The sequence below is a fragment of the Tubulanus polymorphus genome, chromosome 7 (assembly GCF_964204645.1).
Source record: "Tubulanus polymorphus chromosome 7, tnTubPoly1.2, whole genome shotgun sequence".
In the NCBI taxonomy this organism is placed as follows: Eukaryota; Metazoa; Nemertea; class Palaeonemertea; order Tubulaniformes; family Tubulanidae; genus Tubulanus; species Tubulanus polymorphus.
This window is the reverse complement of record NC_134031.1, coordinates 6,065,290-6,084,651: the sequence shown is the minus strand read 5'-3', so window position 1 is coordinate 6,084,651 and position 19,362 is coordinate 6,065,290. Positions and strand designations below refer to the sequence as shown.

Sequence of the window (19,362 nt, the reverse complement as noted above, 5' to 3'; positions counted from 1 at the left end):
AGTGTTGTTGTAAATAAGTTATTGTCGGAAAGTTTTAAGTTCAATATAGTTCAGCTATAATATCAAGCATATTCTATAGTTCAAATGGTATTATGAAGAATGTCATCGTGTTTTGTTATGTTACAGATGTCCTGACGCCTCCCTCCCCCTGTAACAAGCTGTAACAAGATTTGTTAGACCCCCAACTCGACGCGTTACGTGATTTTTGAACATTTTTGAACGTCGGTCGTTATTTAGACATTTTTAGATTGACAAACTTAACAATGATTGATAAGTCAAAAAAAGGATGTTGATATATCATGTGATCAAGTGTAAGGGTTAATTCCCGCCAGTTTTCTATTGCTTTCGTCACATCTATAACCAATCTCTGTGTTTTTTTTAGTTGCAATAAAATAGTCGTAGTATACGGTTTGCGGTTTTCTCTCACTGCGCCTGCGGCCTAAGGATAGAGGATTATCTGAAAAGATGTCTTTAACAGGTTATGGGCCCAGAGGGGTTAGGCTTATCCGCTGTTTAATGGCGAGGACTCGCAGTATGAACTATGGGAAACCAAGTTTATAGGATTTATGAGAATTAATAAGTTACACCAAGTGATTTTGCCGAGCCAAGATGGCGGTGCGGTACTTTAACCCCCGTGAAGCTGGCTCCCGGTTCCCGGTTCCCGATTCGGCTCCCGATTCAAACCCGGTTCCCGGTTCCCGATTCGTTGCATCAAGAACTAACTTCGTTGCGAAAGGGCGGCGAAGAATCGTTGACTGATTTCATGTTGAGGGCAGAAACTGCTGCAGCCCTATTAAAAACGACTGAAGAGACAATCAACGATAGCCTTGATATCGATGATTCTGCAATGTTTACCAGAAGACTCTATAAACCGTTCATAAGCGTGGTGTCTCAAAAAGACGACTTGTCATTTAGCGATTTTAAGACATCATTGAGAAACTTCGAAGAAAGCGTGATATCAGAACAATTCAAAAAATCACCAGCCGATAATGTTATTATTAATGGGAAAAGATCGTCTTTTAGTAAAGGACACAGTGCGGGCATGTGGTCTTCTTTCGTGAACCCATTAAAATGTTACCTTCGAATGAATATTAATAGACGACCGTTTGATTGCCACATTTGAGTTCAGAACTTCACCTGAGATATTTTTAATTGAAAATCAAAGACAAACACCAGATATTAGACCTCAGCACACTTTCAAAAACTGATCGCCCACACTTAACACGTGTTCAGAACTCACACTTCGCGTGTGTTCACCTGAGACATTATTTATCAAAAATGAACTACAAACACCAGACATTAGACATTTTATAAAAACACTTTCAAAAACTGATCGTCCACACTTCACGTATGTTCCAGTGCTTCACCTGAGATATTTCTAAGTTAAAATGAACTACAAACACCAGACGTTAGACATTTAATCAGCGCACTTTCCGAACTTCGTTTTGGGTCGATAGTTGGAAAGCTTTCAACGCAAGACATAAATCTCATCACAGTTGGATCGTTTCATATTCAAAACAATTTAACCCTTAGTAACTGGAGACGGTCAAACGGTCAGCGGTTCGAGTCCAGACACATGCGTAGTTTTTCTATATAAATCTAAAACAATTCCCGTTCAAGTCAGTCGGTCAAGTCACTCACGGTACATCTCTCTGCTCGAAACTGGTAAGTTTATTTTCAAATTCTTAAAACTCAACGGCTCTTCGCAACCTAATTGGTAATTTATAATTAAACTAAACTTGCGTAATAAAGAAATTTTATTTTTCTTACTTCAGGGAGAACAGAAATGAAGTTAATCAATTTCGCTTTCGTTCTTTTGTCTCTGAAAGTAGATGCCCAGGGTAAGATTTAAAATACGTTTCTAGTAGAAGAAAATCAGATTCCTCCTGATCTGAGGCGAGTCCAAGGAAAAGAAACCGTTCATTTAACATCTATGATCGAAATGACAGGAATATCCATTTATATTCATGATAAATTTCTGATAAATCAAAATCTACAATCTTAATCTGTGTAACAGATATAAAATCATGAAATCAGGAAAAACTTGATCATTTTTTTATGAAAAAGGGATTAAGATTTCAAGCCATATTGTTTTTTTTTGTAATCATTGTAATGTTTTTGAAACTGAAATTGAAAAAAAAACACTTGAAAAAGGTGCTAACTTAGGTTAACAGATACAAGCCGGAAACATTAAGACGTGAGTAGTGATAGTGGGTTACTATAGGCCCGTGGTTAAATTGTGGTTGTGGTTAAATCCAAGATGGCGGCTGTCATGTGATCCAAGATGGCGTCCGTCCAAGATGGCGGCTGTGGTCACGTGATCAAAGATGGCGCCCCGATCCAAGATGGTGACTGTGGTCACGTGATCAAAGATGGCGCCCCGATCCAAGATGGCGACTGTGGTCACGTGATCAAAGATGGCGGATTTTGAAATTTCGATGGATGCTCACACCAGCTGTTACCCGATTACTCATGCGATAATCCGCGTTCGAATAGATTAAACAATACCAAATAACGACAGTTATATATTTCAAACAATGTTATTTATTTCAAACCAAGATATATATATATGTAATATAGGAATAGCGTTCTATTTTTTACATTTTATACATTTTTCACGATTATTGCTGAACGCCTTGACACACACATCGTGAATAACGCATCCACAAAATCTCTCAGTTTTGCAATGTTCCATACATATCGCGCACAATTTAATGCTGCAAACACGCGATAAACACTTAAAACACATCTGTAAATCAGATGATGTTTCGAGGTCATCTTTGCATTTTCTACAAAATGTTCCGGCAATACAGGACTTCCAATCTTTACAGCGGCTTCACATTGTTGTTCGGATCCTACGCGTCAAGTTATGAATAGCTGAACAATCTTCCATCGGGCAGTTGAAATTCTTTGAGTTAGGCGTTCAAACTCATCATTATTCCATCGGCCAGTTTCTATTGGGAGCTTATGGTTTGCAGGACGGAATTTAGTTAAATTAATTATGAGGTTAACTGAAAAATCAGAGACTAGATGGTTACGGGGCTTGACTCAATGCCACGCGCTTGGACATGTTCTAATGTTATGTATTGTATACAAAGTGTTGACAAGCTCAATTTATACAGCATTGTAGCCCTCCGGCATTTTCAAAGTTTTAGATGATTTATCAATAGAAATACTCTTATAATGCGCATCCTAGTGCGTTAGTGTTTAAGTGATTTTAGTGTTTTAGTGTCGAATATGTAAAACCGCAGTTTATTAGATTTCGAGTTGTAAGCATTTCCCGATAACTTACATTGATTATAATGCAGAATTCTTTATTTCCAGTTAACGAGGTTAAACAATTTTTCAGTTTAAAAAAATATGGTTTGGACTTTTTTAATAGGAAAATACTAACAGGTTTGATGAAAAAATAGAAAATGGGATTTCCGGTTTTATCATTTTTCAGTATATGGCGTTTTAGTAGGATGATGATTTTAAATTTTCAATAAACGCGGTATAACAATTTTTAGGTTTTTGAAAAATATGGTTCCAAAGTTTTGTATACACAAGTGATTTTAAACAACGAAACTACACACACATGTAACTAAATCACTTTAGTCTTTCCAAATATAGAGAAATAACAGACAAAAATATGTATATGTATATACTTTATCTTTTTTTTCGCATCGCTTTTTCTTTGTTACAAAATTCCCAATTTTTAAAAACTTTTCTTAAATATTTATGTTTTTTAAACATATTTTCACAAATTCCCCATACTTTTACATTGCAGGTCTAGCTGTAAAATGCATGAAATGTAGAAAATCTCGATATAATATTGCAATGTAAAAGTATGGGGAATTTGTGAAAATATGTTAAACACTAACGCACTAGGATGCGCATTATAAGAGTATTTCTATTGATAAATCATCTAAAACTTTGAAAATGCCGGAGGGCTACAATGCTGTATAAATTGAGCTTGTCAACACTTTGTATACAATACATAACATTAGAACATGTCCAAGCGCGTGGCATTGAGTCAAGCCCCGTAACCATCTAGTCTCTGATTTTTCAGTTAACCTCATAATTAATTTAACTAAATTCCGTCCTGCAAACCATAAGCTCCCAATAGAAACTGGCCGATGGAATAATGATGAGTTTGAACGCCTAACTCAAAGAATTTCAACTGCCCGATGGACGATTGTTCAGCTATTCATAACTTGACGCGTAGGATCCGAACAACAATGTGAAGCCGCTGTAAAGATTGGAAGTCACCTGACGTTTATCAGTCCTGTATTGCCGGAACATTTTGTAGAAAATGCAAAGATGACCTCGAAACATCATCTGATTTACAGATGTGTTTTAAGTGTTTATCGCGTGTTTGCAGCATTAAATTGTGCGCGATATGTATGGAACATTGCAAAACTGAGAGATTTTGTGGATGCGTTATTCACGATGTGTGTGTCAAGGCGTTCAGCAATAATCGTGAAAAATGTATAAAATGTAAAAAATAGAACGCTATTCCTATATTACATATATATATATATCTTGGTTTGAAATAAATAACATTGTTTGAAATATATAACTGTCGTTATTTGGTATTGTTTAATCTATTCGAACGCGGATTATCGCATGAGTAATCGGGTAACAGCTGGTGTGAGCATCCATCGAAATTTCAAAATCCGCCATCTTTGATCACGTGACCACAGTCGCCATCTTGGATCGGGGCGCCATCTTTGATCACGTGACCACAGTCGCCATCTTAGATCGGGGCGCCATCTTTGATCACGTGACCACAGCCGCCATCTTGGACGGACGCCATCTTGGATCACATGACAGCCGCCATCTTGGATTTAACCACAACCACAATTTAACCACGGGCCTATAGTAACCCACTATCACTACTGACGTGATTAGTATTGATTTTACATCTTTAAGTTAGGAATATCAATAAATATATTTTGAATAGATGGAAATGAAATACCAAAAGATAGATTGTGATTTTTTACTGATGTATTCCAACAACACGATCGAATTACCTGATTCATAATTAGAGCCTCATCAGGTATGATGAAGTGAACTTGTACTGAAGGGCATATATACATGTAAGCCCACAGAAAAGAGCAACTATACAACTAAATACTAAGCGAAATCGATCGTGTTGTTGGAATACATCAATTTCAAAATGAATTGTCTTATTGTAAGTTGAAAGACGGCCATTACTTTTCACGTTCAGCTATTGACGGCGTTTATTCTCAATGGGCTGCGTGGGGTACTTGTTCGAAGAGATGCGGCGGTGGCGAGCAGACGCGAACGCGCACCTGTCAAGGCGTGACTAATGGCGGGAAAACTTGCGCTGAATTGAACCTCGGGGGAGACACGGAGAAAAAAACTTGCGCTACGACACCGTGTATTAGTGAGTATTTGAAAAAACAGATCTGGTCTTGTATTTTTGTTTATCGTGCATCTACGCAGGGCCCCTGCGGACCTAGAGGGGTATTAGGTCCGTCTCAGCGATTATACAACGAGAAATCTGATTGTCGCTGCAAGTTTTCATGCGGCTAAGGTGCGCATGTACCTGCACACCCGGTCTAGTGTGGCAGGGGTTCGTGTCGTGGCCGAGTCTAGCGATTGCATCATGATGGAATCCAAAAATGAACTAGAGAATAACACATTTTAAATTCTCATTCGAAAACATTTTCAGGTGACGTGAAATAAAATGCATAGAAAATATGTTAATTTACGACCAGAAAATGGGGGTATCGTAGGCGGGATGTTAGCAAAACATTTCCCCGAAGGCAATATATAAATCAATACATAAACCTGTGGACGTGGAGGGGGTATCATAGGCAGGATGGATGTTAACAAAAGTCTACATACCATAGTTTATTTTATCAAATATCTCAATAAATTATAAAATGAAACGAAATGACGTTTTGGAGAAAAAGAAAAGAAAATGTATCCTCAAGAAATGCTGTGACAATGTGACGGTAAAAAAAATTTTAATTTTAATTTCGATTTCTTTCTGCGATTCTAGTCGACGGTAGTTATGGTGACTGGGCCGCGTGGGGCGGTTGCTCCAATAACTGCGGCAAGGGAACTAAATCGCGCACACGCACCTGCACCAACCCGAAACCAGCTAACGGCGGGAAAACCTGCGCCGAACAAGATCAACTCGGCGGATCTGAACAAACTCTGACTTGTACTGGAACTACTTGTTCAAGTAAGAAAAATAACCACTTTTTCGGCATTTGACGATGTTCATTTCTTGATCGAAGTGGAAGTCACGCACCTCCCTGCGCATGCGCGGTGTAAATGAGCCAATCAGCGACGATGTGCGGTTTTGAATTGCGGAAGTAAATACTCTGCCGAATACGGCTAAATATCCACTGCGATTCTCGATAGACTTGATCAGTCCTGAATTGCGGCTTTAACCGTTTTCGGGCTCTGATGGCATTTTGGGATAAAGATGTAGAAATGTTCTGAATTGTATTTTTATAGCTAAAGACATATTTTCGTAATTTTCTTAGCCAAATAACTCTACCCGATTTGCTCTATACAAAAGTGTATGTTTTAAAGATAGAATTTAACTTTATTGAAATAGGTCCTTTAATTTCATTAAAATGAACTTCAATGCGATAAATTTCGATATATACAATACATCTCAGTACAAATAAATTTGGAAAACGTCTAAATGCAATGCTTAAAATGCGGGTAGGTTTAACGTCAAATCTGTGTTTGACTGTTTCAGCACACTGAAGTCATATCCTTCGCGACAATTGTGTTTTTGTAGCTAATTACATGATTTGATATTTCCGAACAATTCATATCGATTGGGTTTGCGCAAATCGGTAAAATGAAACAAGTTTTTCAGAAAAGGTAAGGTCTTCTCTAAAAGAATGCACTTGGGTGGTCTGGTTATACAGTCGTGACATAAGTTTGAAAGTGGTCATAGATTTTAAGAATGATCTTAAGTAGTAAGATTGGTTACAAAACCAAGTTGGTCTTAAGTCGATGCCGTGACTATGCGTCTTGCCCCCTGGTTCATTCAGTAGACCCGCGGGCAGGGCGGGGGCTGTTTTTGTTCGCAGGGATTCGTTTGAACCTAGTCAGTAACTAGTCTGTGGTTTAGTTTTACGATCTATATACCGTTAGTTTTACGATATATAAGGCTCAAAATGGGGTCCCAAAATTAACTTTTTTTCCATATTACATGTAATTTGTAATAAAGTCCCTGGCTTCATTTAGCCTCAGATATACGCAATGCATAGGCCTAAACTCAATTCATGATATAGCCCTATATACATGATATAAAGAATACATAAAGATCTTGATGTAAACTACCTAGTAATATTTGGCATAAATCTGTAATTCAATGTAATTCGCTGTAATTAAAGTGTAATAAGCTGTAATAGCTGTAATAACCAGATAAAACCGGCAACCTGTAAAACCTGTTATTACAGTCATTACAGCTTATTACACTTTAATTACAGTGAATTACATTGAATTACAGATTACTTAGGTTTTATATGGTTATTTCAGCTATTACAGCTTATTACACTTTAATTATAGCAAATTACATTGAATTACAGATTTATGCCAAATATTACTGGTTTTATCTGGCTATTACAGCTATTACAGCTTATTACACCTCGATTACAGTGAATTACATTGAATTACAGATTTGCGCAAAACCTTTCATTTCTCTTCAGAAAGTTACTGTTTATTATAAACATACATGCATAGGCTATTTGATGTATGCCTGTATAATGAATTGAGTTTAGGCCTATGCTAAATAAGGCTAAATGAAGCCAGGGACTTTATTACAAATTACATGTAATATGAAAAAAAAGTTAATTTTGGGACCCCATTTTAAGCCACAAATGTTACGATCGGACATTTTCACAGACCACATAAAAACCACACAAACCACATTGGTATAAGCCCATCCGATTATAAAAAGCTTACAACCAACGATTAGGTAACTAACTAGTTTGAACCCAGCGTAGTGTAAACACTTGTATCTCACTTCATTGTACGCAAAATTATCACTAATACGATGCTCGTTATTTCTCATTATTCTTTTTCATTTGTAGTTAATGGAAACTGGGGTATTTGGGGCGGCTGGTCTACATGTTCCAAATCCTGTGGTGTGGGTGTCAAAACTCGTAAACGGGTGTGTAACAATCCGCCGCCATCAAATGGTGGCATCTCCTGTCTACTAGGCATACTAAATGGTGAGCGAGGTACCCTCGAGACTGAAAGGTCACAATGTACACAGGCGCCGTGTTCCGGTGAGTATTTCAGCAAAAGCCACGCTATCCGGACATCTTTGACGCCGTATAAACCGTTACAATAATGACCGGTAGATACTGATATCAATCAGTATTTCATAAGTTAATGACCAAAATGCACAGTTGTTGAAAAAACAATTTATTCTGATACTATTTTTTGTATACATTGATAACCAGAGAAGGGGAAGGTTCCATCAAATCCTTTTGGGCGGACAGTTTGCCGCTCAGCGGCCACCAGTCTATATATCTAGCAAATCTTATCAGATGCGTTGTACTTCACATAACTTATTATCAATTCAACGAATCATATTTGCTGGACTGGTGGCCCAAGGCATTTTTGGCGGTGTAATAGATCAATGGGGGGTTTGCATCCAAGGTTTTATTAGATGTGAACTCGGTGGGCGGCAACCAAACCATCCACATACAAACGCATAAATCCTCCATTTTTACACCCTCCTTGTACGCAGCTGTATGGTTTACCCATCCTCGCTTGCCAGGATTTGATAACCGCCCGCCGAAGCTCACGCCAACAACACAAACCCCTCATCTGTCTATTATATTGCCCAAGATTTCTTGGTTGCCACTAGGTGCTCACCAGTCTATATATCTAGCCAACTGGATGGATAGCGATGTGCATCGATGTACTACGCTCGCTGTTCCCCGAACCCCTTGACCTCACGAGTCGTTGGAGTCGTTACTAGCCGACCAGAATCCGGTCGTACCAATCACAGCGCTTGTAACAAACCGTCAGTAGACTTCTGTTGGTTTCCCGTCAAATTGACCAATCAGCGAACGTTTTACTGAACAAGGAAGTATTTCGCAAATCGATATATGACGTCACGCGCAACAGCGCCAGTAATGAAATAACGCTTCGTGAGGCCAGGGGGCTGGTGGAAGCGAGTTCGGGAGTGATACCGGACCCCTGGCAAGCGAGGATGAGCGATGTAGCTGGTGAAAAACAAAGGCGCTTTTACGAAACTGAATCTTTGTAAATCGATTTAAGTTTCACGTTTACAGCACGCGGTTTAGTGAATCCGATTTGGTAAATCAACTCGTTTATGGACGCGGTTTAGTAAATTGATTTATTAAATCGACTAACTTGCTCGGCGAGCAAGTTAGTGGCGATTTAGTCAGTGAAATCCAACATGGCGTCCTCTTCGACCGCGGGCTAAAGATATTTATCGCAGACAATCATCTATCAATAATTCGGTCACCATTGACACCCATTTTCTTTCGAATCGCGACCTTTAAATTGATAATAAATTGATTCGACTCATTTACGAAAAACGATCCGATTTACTAATTCTTTCTGTTTTCGACATCGAATCAGATTTAGCTAATAACCGAATCAGATTCAATTTCGTAAAAGCGCCTCAACACATCTGCTGATTGGCTTTATTCATAGACTAGTGGCCGCTTAGCGGCAACCTGTCCGCGCAAGAAATCTATCTCAACTTAGGGCGGAAGTCAGGCAAAACCCCAATAGAGGCCTGTGCCTGCTTTATCCGACAAAATGCCTCTTCTCTTATTCTAGACCCCGGCCTGTCAATTTTTGATTTGGCATTTCAAAATGACACAGAATTGGGCTCAGATTCTACAATGATTGACTAAAACGTGACTGCTGCACTGAACTAGAGGCTTTTCTTTAACATAGGCTACGTTTTTATTATGTATAGCAAATACAGTATATTTAACTGATTGGTATTTTTGAATTTCTTAAGCGACTGGGGTGCATCACGCGGAGTCAGTGTTCCAGAGCCTTGTTTCGACATAGGACTTAACGTTTGATTATGTGTAACAGCAAGTTGATTACTATTTTCATGATGTTTTCTATTTCCAATAGACATTGATGGCGGCTATAGCGACTGGGGTACGTGGTACCAGTGTACCAGAACATGCGGTGGAGGTACTCGTACACGCATTAGAACGTGTAACAATCCAAGTCAATCTGGAAATGGAAAAGCTTGTGTTGGTCAATATTGGAATGTAGAAAAATGTTCCACACATCCGTGTCAAGGTGAGTTGCCGAGAAGTAAAGAAACTTTCCACGAATAAGTCACCGCAATAGAGAAGTTTCCAGTTTCTAGGCGCCATTTTGTGGCGGTCCCTCGAGGTCCTCATTGTTGTGACAATTTTCACACTCCTCCTTTTTGAAACAAAAGTCCTGATTGCATTCCAATTAGCTCTGCAGTCCATTGCTCGATGAACTTAATTTAAACACCATTTTGAAGGAAATGAAATGCAGATTTTTGCCGGTGATTCTCGGCTTCTTCAATTCATTTTAAATAAGTATTTGTTGTAACCTATGTTTCCCAATTTTGTTCAGGTTGAACACCATTATTTCCAATTTGGGTTTGCGCTAAAATTTCATGATAGACGTGTTGATGAATACATTAACTTCTAGATAATCGTCATTCAAACCCAACGCACACGGCAAGGAAAAAACGTTTTTGATGATGTGTTTTAGTTATGTCGTGTGCGTTGAACATTTTTATCGTTTGCGGGAAAAACTTTTACTCGAAACGTTTTGAGAATGTTTTGCCGTTTTGATTGAGTTTTGCCGCGTGCGTTCGACTTTGTAGGTAATATATTTTACGTAATGTTTTTGATTTAACGTATTCCAAAATAAATTTTTGTTGATTTCATTTTTCGAAAAAGTGAACGGTGGTTATTCGTTGTGGGGCGCGTGGTCTGATTGTAGCAGGTCGTGCGGCTCCGGACACAGGACTCGCTCAAGAACCTGCACGAACCCTAAACCAACCGCGTGCGGAGCCGACTGTAGAAAAATAGGACCTGCTGTCGAGAAGGAGGTCTGCGCTACTAAAATACCCTGTCCACGTAAGTACTATATTGTCATTATTAGATGTTACAAGTAGATGGCATCGATATTTCAAATGCTGATGACGTCATAAAAACCGTTGCAATAATGTTTATATACATTGATACTTGGTATAATGCGTCGCTTAGATATTTAAAGATGTTCTGTGTGAGTCGATGTGCACTGCGTCATCAATAGCGGCGTTTCAAGAGAACCATTTCGACTTTGACGTTTTTTCTGAAAACAAATATATTGATTTCATATCCTTCATTTTTGATCAATTTTCACAATTATTTTTTGAGAACATGCGCGCAATACGTCATCAACATATCGAGGATAGACTTGTTACCGGTCAATTCAATTCAATCATTATGGTGGCTGATAAGGGCCATAGCGTAAAATTCCTGGTATGTAAATGAGGGCGCCAGAACGCCAAATTGAAAAAAACGTCAAATTTTCTCTGAAAGTTCTTTTTGGCGCGCCAAAACAAAGAATATTCCGTTTTGACCCCCCGCCAAAACAACGAAAAACGTCGAAATTTCTCTTAAAGTTCGTTTTGGCGCGCCAAAACAAAGGAAATTCCGTTTTGGTGCCCCGCCAAAACGAACTTTCATTTTGGCGCCCCCGCCAAAACGAACTTTCAACCACGTAAAATAATTTTATATATTCAAATTTATGCAAATTACACACAAGATCAAGGCACCAAATTGAAAAATAATTTTACTGTGGTTGAAGGCTTGTTTTGACGGGGGCGCCAAAACGCAAATAACCGCGCCAAAACGGAATATTCTATGTTTTGGCGTGCCAAAACGAGATTTCAGAGAAAATCTGATGTTTTTTTTTCGTTTTGGCGTTCTGGTATTCTGGTGCCCTCATTTACATACCAGGAATTTTACGCTATGGCCCTTATCAGCCACCATAAATCATTGATATGTTCGAAAAATAACTTTATTGATATCCCGAATAACATATATTCTACAACAATTTGTATCCCTTTTTGTTATATCTTACGATATTAAGCAATATACTTGTTAATTTTCAAGGCGTCAGTATTATACTAGGCGTTAGTATCTCTGGAATATTTTCCGTGACGATTTCACTTAAAATTTTTTCTTATCTCTAACTTTAGTTGTCGTCGATACCACCTCCGGCAGGATTGCTACGCAGATTTCGACCGCGTTTAAGGGCGACGCGTCGCTCGCTATCGACGGTGATGATGATTCGGATTACACCGCTAAAAAGAGTTGCACCCACACCGACGGAAAAGATCGAGACTGGTGGCAGTTAGATCTGAGCGAGGAACTACCGATATCGGAAGTGACGTTGGTCAATCGTCTGCGATTCTGTTAGTATAACCGTCTGGCGAACGTTCTTTATGTCAAGCAACCAGGCCTGTATTTGGGGGGTCGGGGTGGGTTAGGTGGTGTTGGAGCGCATGCTCCCGCTCATTGACAAAGTTCCGCTCAGTTGCCGGCCCTAAGAAGATAATTTGAGCATCGATTTCAATACATTACCTTGATAAAAGTTTTTCATTCGTTATTTCCATTCAAAATATGCACTCGCTTATTTCAAACTAAAAGATTTCAATTTCAGTTTATTTGGAATAAATACGGTTGATATTTTGTAACTTAGACAATCGTGTACAATGTGACAGAATACAAAAAGTACAGAGGATGAAAAGGTCGAATTAGATTAGAATGTGAACGTAATAAAATCATGCGTGAAATCGAGAAATTTTGGTTATAAAACATGTCACAATGAACAAAGATATTTACAAAAGAAGGTTAGGTTAAAAAATTAGAATTCTTACGCGAAATATGCTAGAAGTTGTGAAGAATTGCTTCTCTTTGCATCTAATTTTCAAAGATTTTGCTAGGGGAGTGCCACCTCCCACGACTCGACATTATATAAAAGGTTTTACCTTCACACTAAAAATTCCACCCTCATGAAATAAGTTCCACTTCCATGTCTTACCTGCGACGAAATTCTATGCGATGAATTGTTATTTCCGAGTTCGTAATAACGATGTTCCACTGTTACCAGTCTGTAAAACTGGCCCCTGACGATGGTCTCTGACCGATGAGAGTTCGAAACGTTGAGTATTTTGATGTAAATTTCTGATGAATATAATTTGTTTTTAATCTTTCAAATTCTGTATACGCATCCTCCACACCAGTGCCGGCTAATCTCTATCAAAACTATCCTTATTTCCTGCTATTTACTTTCAGCTGAGCGCCTTCAATCGTTCGACATTTATGTAACCAAAACGGTTCCAACCGTGTACAGCAACATTCCCGTCGGGGATAGATGTGCCCAACAGCAAGCCGTTGCCATGGGACCTCGTAAAACTTTCCAATGTCCGAAACCTCTGACTGGAAGATACGTCATAGTCGTGCGGACGACAGTTGGAGTTTTGACGCTGTGCGAAGTGATCGTGCGCGAGCCATTCGGTAAGTTTAATGTGTATGAACCGCAACGTGGCGTGTACGAATACAAAGAAATTTTTCGGAATGAAATTGAGCATAAGAATAATTACGATTCAATCTGTAATGTAATTTCATAGACTCGTTAGACTTAACGGGGAAACTGACCTATCAGAGTAGTGTCGCTGAAGGAGGCGTGTCCAGCCGAGCCGTCGACGATAACAACGATCCCAATTGGTCTGGAGGAAGTTGTATCCAAACAGATCTTCCGGTTGCAGGAGGCAACAATATCAACTGGTGGAGTGTTGATCTCGGAGCCACCCATGACGTCACCGCAGTCGCGATTTCAAGCCGCAAAGATTGCTGCGGTAAGTTTCGGCGCCAGTCCCACCAAAAAAGTGGGCTCAGATTTCTAGGGCTAATACATTTAAAATGCACTCATTCAACTCGGACCAAAAACTGCCGAACTGTGTCTAGTTAGGGCCCAGGGCCTACATGAAATAGTTTGAGCCAAAGTTTTGATTGTTGTCCTCGTTGAAAACATGAATTAACAATTATAGCAATTAAACCAACAATTTGAGTTTTACTTTTCCATGAATCTGGACTTTCGGATTAAAGACACCAATTCATGTTGTAGTAAGTTGGTGCTAGTCTTAAGGGGGAGTAGAATTAAGGGGGGGGGGCTAAGCTTTCTAAGGTTTAAACGTTCGAAATTAACTAGTTCAAGTCAAGTGCAAAACCTTAGGAACTACAGGACTTGGGTCAAGTTAAGGCTTTAGAAGGCCTTAAAGATACCAATCCAATAGTTCTTGATCAGTCTATATAGTTCTGTGTAAATTTTAAAATCACGTGTAGCCTATTCACTACGGTTTTTCGATGTATTATTTTCTAGGCCTGAAAGAATTTACAATATACGTCTCCGACAAACCGATAAGATCTAAAGATGGCAACCAAGCAGCAGTCTGCGCCGAGCCGCCCGCTGGCCCGAGCGCCGGGCAAGTGAAAAAGTACAAGTGCGCTTCCGGCAAAAAATCAGGTCGTTACGTGACTGTGTTGTCCACGAGCGGTGATAAGTTAACTCTTTGCGAGGTTCGCGTGATGGGAACTAAAACTGGTATCGCGAAACCAGGTTCGTATTCAAATTTAACCAATTCACACGCACACGTGATAAACTGAGCGAAAAAGTTAGGTAAAGTTAAAAAAATGTTGTCGAAAATACTGAACATTGAGCCACCGTTAACATGTAGGTCGGATTTGTGCAACGGAATTCACGGGATGATAAATAAACGACATCCTTTATCCTTGTGAACACAATTTTTCAAATTAAAATGGTCGAGTAGTACCCGCTCAATGACACATTCTTCAGCATTCAAAAATCGAGTATTCTTATTGGTGGAAGATCGTGCATTCAAGCTTGAAGTTATGCACGGATGATTTAATGAAAAATCCATAGCTGAGATTCTCTTCTTTCATATGCTGTTTATCGTTTGCGTTTACCTCAAATATCAGCCCAGATATAAGGCCACACAAAGAGATACCCTAGTTTCTCAAGAAAGGCAAATGCCGCCCGCGTCATGAAAGAAGTCCTTAATAGAAATTAAAATGACAAATGCGCTCGCCCGCTTCGGTAAAGCATCAATCGTCTTTTTTTTAAATCAAAACCCGCTCGCCCGCATAGCTGTATAGTGTGCGACAGTGGAATTTCTTTTCTGCGGGTGTTTATATGCTCATCCTCGACGTACTGGTTGGTAATCCACATTTACGATGACAAAAACAGCGCCGGTTCGTTTCCTTTGACTTCATTTCGAGGAAGCGTGAAAATAGCAAAAATGATTGTTTCAATATCGATTAAATGAGTCGATATAGTTTGATTTTATAGGTTTTGGGGAGCTACTTATTTCTAAATAAAGTTTTTTTTGCATATGTTCTACTTAGATTACTGACATTTGTAAAAAAAAACTTCCCTTCCGCCTCTGTTTTATAAGTCTCAGGTTGAGCTTTTTTATTTAAAAAAAGCAATAAAAAATAAAATTCGCCTGCCCTAGTCACTTTCTAGAAAAACATCCGATGAGAAACTAGGGTATTTCTTTGTATGGCCTACTGTTTGAAAAAATGAAATCGTTCAACAAAATTGTGCTACCTCGCTTTGTTTTTGTGCGGTGTATTATAGAGAAATTTCAAAATTACAAAATTTCAAAACTGTAAGAAATTTCTGTTATTTTTGTCGCAGACGAGATCGATTTGAAAGGAAAGACAGTCGAACAAAGCCCTTCGAATCCAAAAGCTCCCGCGGATGACGCTGCGAGAGCGATCGATGGAGACACGAACGCCGACTACTTTGGCAACTCGTGTACACATACGTTGGCAGCACCAATAACCTGGTGGAAGGTCGATCTCGGAAAGCCTTACACAGTTCGCAGCGTTACGTTGGTAAATCGCGTAGATTGTTGTAGTAAGTATAATGCCCTTGACTTTTTACTGAAAAATTGGAGCCGTGGACTAGCTAACGTCAGTCGAACCCACGTGGCCCATCTGAAACCCGGTTTGCTCGATTTGAACTATGCTGTGATTAGAAATGAATTGATGATGCAACAAGTGTTCAAGTTCGAAGTTTTGATGGGCAACATATCATGTTTCGTAATTACATTTATATTCAATCTTTCTCATTCATTCCTAAAGGTTCGAGACTTCGTAACTTCAAGATACTGGTGTCTCCCACTCCGTTCGACCAGCAAGCATCTTTCACACCCGGTCAAGTATGCTCCACAAACACCGATAGTCTTGGTGCCGGCGCCACTGTTGAATTCACATGTCCGGCCAAATTGGAAGGAAGATACGTGGCTATTAGATCAGAAAGCGGTGACCCTTTGACTCTTTGTGAGGTCAAAGTCAACGGTGCAGTTGATGATGTGACTGTTGGTATGTCGCCCTGATAAGCGCTAAAGAAATATAGAAATGTGTCCGCCATTTTTGGCATCACGTGACATGTTTACAGATGGAAATAAAATATTTTAACTTATTTCTATTCGTTTGGTGACATTTAAGTAATCATTTTTTTTTCGAAAATATGCGCTTCTGAATAGGCTCCGCTTCGTTATGTAAACCAAATACAGTATATGTATAGTTGATTGGTATTTTCGAATTTCTTAAGCGACTGGGGTGCATCACGCGGAGTCGTCAGTGTTCCAGAACCTTGTTTCGACATAGGACTTAACGTTTGATTATGTATAGCAGCAAGTTGATTACTATTTTCATGATATTTTCTAATTCCAATAGACATCGATGGCGGCTATAGCGACTGGGGTCCGTGGAGCCAGTGTTCCAAAACATATAGTTTGATTTTATAGGTTTTGGGGAGCTAAATAAAGTTTTTTCATTCAGTAGACCCACGAGCAGGGCGGGGGCTGTTTTTGTTCGCAGGGATTCGTTTGAACCCAGCGTAGCTTAAACACTTGTATCTCACTTCATTGTACGCGAAATTATCATTTATAAGATGCTCGTTATTTCTCATTATTCTTTTTCATTTGTAGTTAATGGAAACTGGGGTATTTGGGGCGGCTGGTCTACATGTTCCAAAATCTGTGGTTCGGGTGTCAAAACTCGTCAACGGATGTGTAACAATCCGCCGCCATCAAATGGTGGCCTCTCCTGCCCACTAAAAGGGTCTGGTATTCCAGTTAGCATCGAGACTGAAACGTCACAATGTACACAGGCATCGTGTCCCGGTGAGTATTTCAGCAAAAGCCACGCTATATGAGCATCTTTGACGACGAATAAGCCGTTACGATAATGACCGGTAGATACTGATATCAATCAATATTTCATAAGTGCATGACCAAAATCCACAGTCGTTGAAAAAACAATTCATTCTGATACTATTATCTGTATACATTGATAACCAGAGAAGGGGAACCATCAAATCTTTTTGGGCGGACAGCTCAGCGGCCACCAGTCGATATCTAGCTAAACTTATCAGATACGTTGTATTTCACATTACTTATTATCAATTCAAAGAATCATATTTGCTAGATATTTAGACTGGTGGCCCAAGACATTTTTGGCGGTGTAATAGATCAATGGAGGGTTTGCAGCCAAGGTTTTATTAGATGTAAACTCGGTGGGCGGCAACCAAACCATCCACATACAAACGCATAAATCCTCCATTTTCACACCCCTCCTTGTACGCAGCTGTATGGTTTACCCATCCTCGCTTGCCAGGATTTGATAACCGCCCGCCGAGGCTCACGCCAACAACACAAACCCTTCATTTGTGTATTACATTGCCCAAGATTTCGTGGGCAGATAGGTTGCCACTAGGTGCCCTAGAGTCTATAAATCTAGCCAACTAGATGCATAGCGATGTGGCTGGTGAAAATCAGCGCATCTAATTGGCTTAATTCAAAGACTAGTGGCCTACCTCAACTTAGGGCGGAAGTCAGGCAAAACCCCAATAGAGGCCTGTGCCTGCTTTATCCGACAAAATGCCTCTTCTCTTATTCTGGACCCCGGCCTGTCAATTTTTGATTTGACAATTCAAAATGACACAGAATTGGGCTCAGATTCTACAATGATTGACTATAGCGTGACTGCTGCACTGAACTAGAGATTTTTCTTTAACATAGGCTACGTTTTTATTATGTATAGCAAATACAGTATATTTAACTGATTGGTATTTTTGAATTTCTTAAGCGACTGGGGTGCATCACGCGGAGTCAGTGTTCCAGAACCTTGTTTTGACACAGGACCTAACGTTTTATTATGTGTAACAGCAAGTTGATTACTATTTTCTTGATGTTTTCTATTTCCAATAGACATCGATGGCGGCTTGAGCGACTGGGGTCCGTGGAGCCAGTGTTCCAGATCATGCGGTGGAGGGATTCTGAAACGCACTAGAACGTGTACCAACCCAAGTCCATCTGGAAATGGAAAAGATTGTGAGGGTTATACTACGAATGCAATAAGATGTTCCACACCGCCGTGTCAAGGTGAGTTGCCGAGAAGTAAAGAAACTTTCCACGAATAAGTCACCGCAATAGAGAAGTTTCCAGTTTCTAGGCGCCATTTTGTGGCGGTCCCTCGAGGTCCCCATTGCTGTGACAATTTTCACACTCCTCCTTTTTGAAACATAAGTTTTGATTGAATTCCAATTAGCTCTGCAGTCCATTGCTCGATGAACTTAATTTAAACACCATTTTGAACGAAATGATAACCACATTTACGATGACAAAAATAGTGCCAGGTTCGTTTCCTTTGACTTCATTTCGAGGAAGCGTGAAAATAGCAAAAATGATTGTTTCAGTTTCGATTAAATGAGTCGATGTAGTTTGATTTTATAGGTTTTGGGGAGCAACTTATTTCTAAATTTCTAAATTATTTCTTAAGTTTTTTCATTCAGTAGACCCGCGGGCATGCAATTAAATATAAGCACTTGTACAATACAAAAATTGACTGTGTTATTGTTGTTTGTTTGCTTCATTTTTCTGTGGCCAATGTCGAAAGTAACTGCACTCGATTGTTTACTAAATACACTCAAAGTAATGTTAAGAACATGTTAATAATCGAAATTTATTCGTAATTTTATTATTTCAGCTCCATGATATCATCAAATCGAAACATTAAATGTAGTAATGAAGATCGGATCAATAGAAGACGGATCCACAGCTATCGAAAATTTCAATTTTTAGTGTATAGACTTACTCATACTATCGATAATAAAGTGAATGTATCTTGACAAGTTTGGTGCCAATGGTGTTACTAACCGTTTGATCGTTTTATCTGCCTGTGTTTGTTGTTGATGTCTTATGCTGTGTACTAACTACTTCGTGTTAAATATTTTTTTTTGTATTGTGTC

At 39.3% G+C, this 19,362-nt stretch overlaps 1 protein-coding gene across 1 annotated transcript; it reads left to right on the top strand.

The window, feature by feature from the left end:
* The first annotated feature begins 2,284 nt into the window (after window positions 1–2,284).
* LOC141908562 (SCO-spondin-like) lies at window positions 2,285–19,108 on the top strand. Its single transcript, XM_074798659.1, has 18 exons — window positions 2,285–2,402; window positions 5,213–5,392; window positions 6,014–6,199; window positions 6,478–6,493; window positions 6,645–6,690; window positions 6,843–6,855; window positions 8,073–8,270; window positions 10,114–10,287; window positions 10,929–11,108; window positions 12,218–12,433; window positions 13,317–13,538; window positions 13,652–13,879; window positions 14,404–14,640; window positions 15,742–15,963; window positions 16,191–16,430; window positions 17,042–17,236; window positions 18,323–18,496; window positions 19,101–19,108. The coding sequence occupies exons 1-18, from the start codon at window positions 2,285–2,287 to the stop codon at window positions 19,106–19,108; spliced, it is 2,853 nt and encodes a 950-aa protein (XP_074654760.1).
* The last annotated feature ends 254 nt before the right edge of the window (window positions 19,109–19,362 follow it).

What these genes read in the sequence shown, in the direction of transcription:
- LOC141908562 (XM_074798659.1), top strand. Translation starts at nt 2,285, where the DNA reads ATGGCGTCCGTCCAAGATGGCGGCTGTGGTCACGTGATCAAAGATGGC. An exon ending in CGCTACGACACCGTGTATTA is followed by an intron (nt 5,393 to 6,013) that starts GTGAGTATTTGA and finishes CTGCGATTCTAG; the next exon opens with TCGACGGTAGTTATGGTGAC. An exon ending in AAATCGCGTAGATTGTTGTA is followed by an intron (nt 15,964 to 16,190) that starts GTAAGTATAATG and finishes TCATTCCTAAAG; the next exon opens with GTTCGAGACTTCGTAACTTC.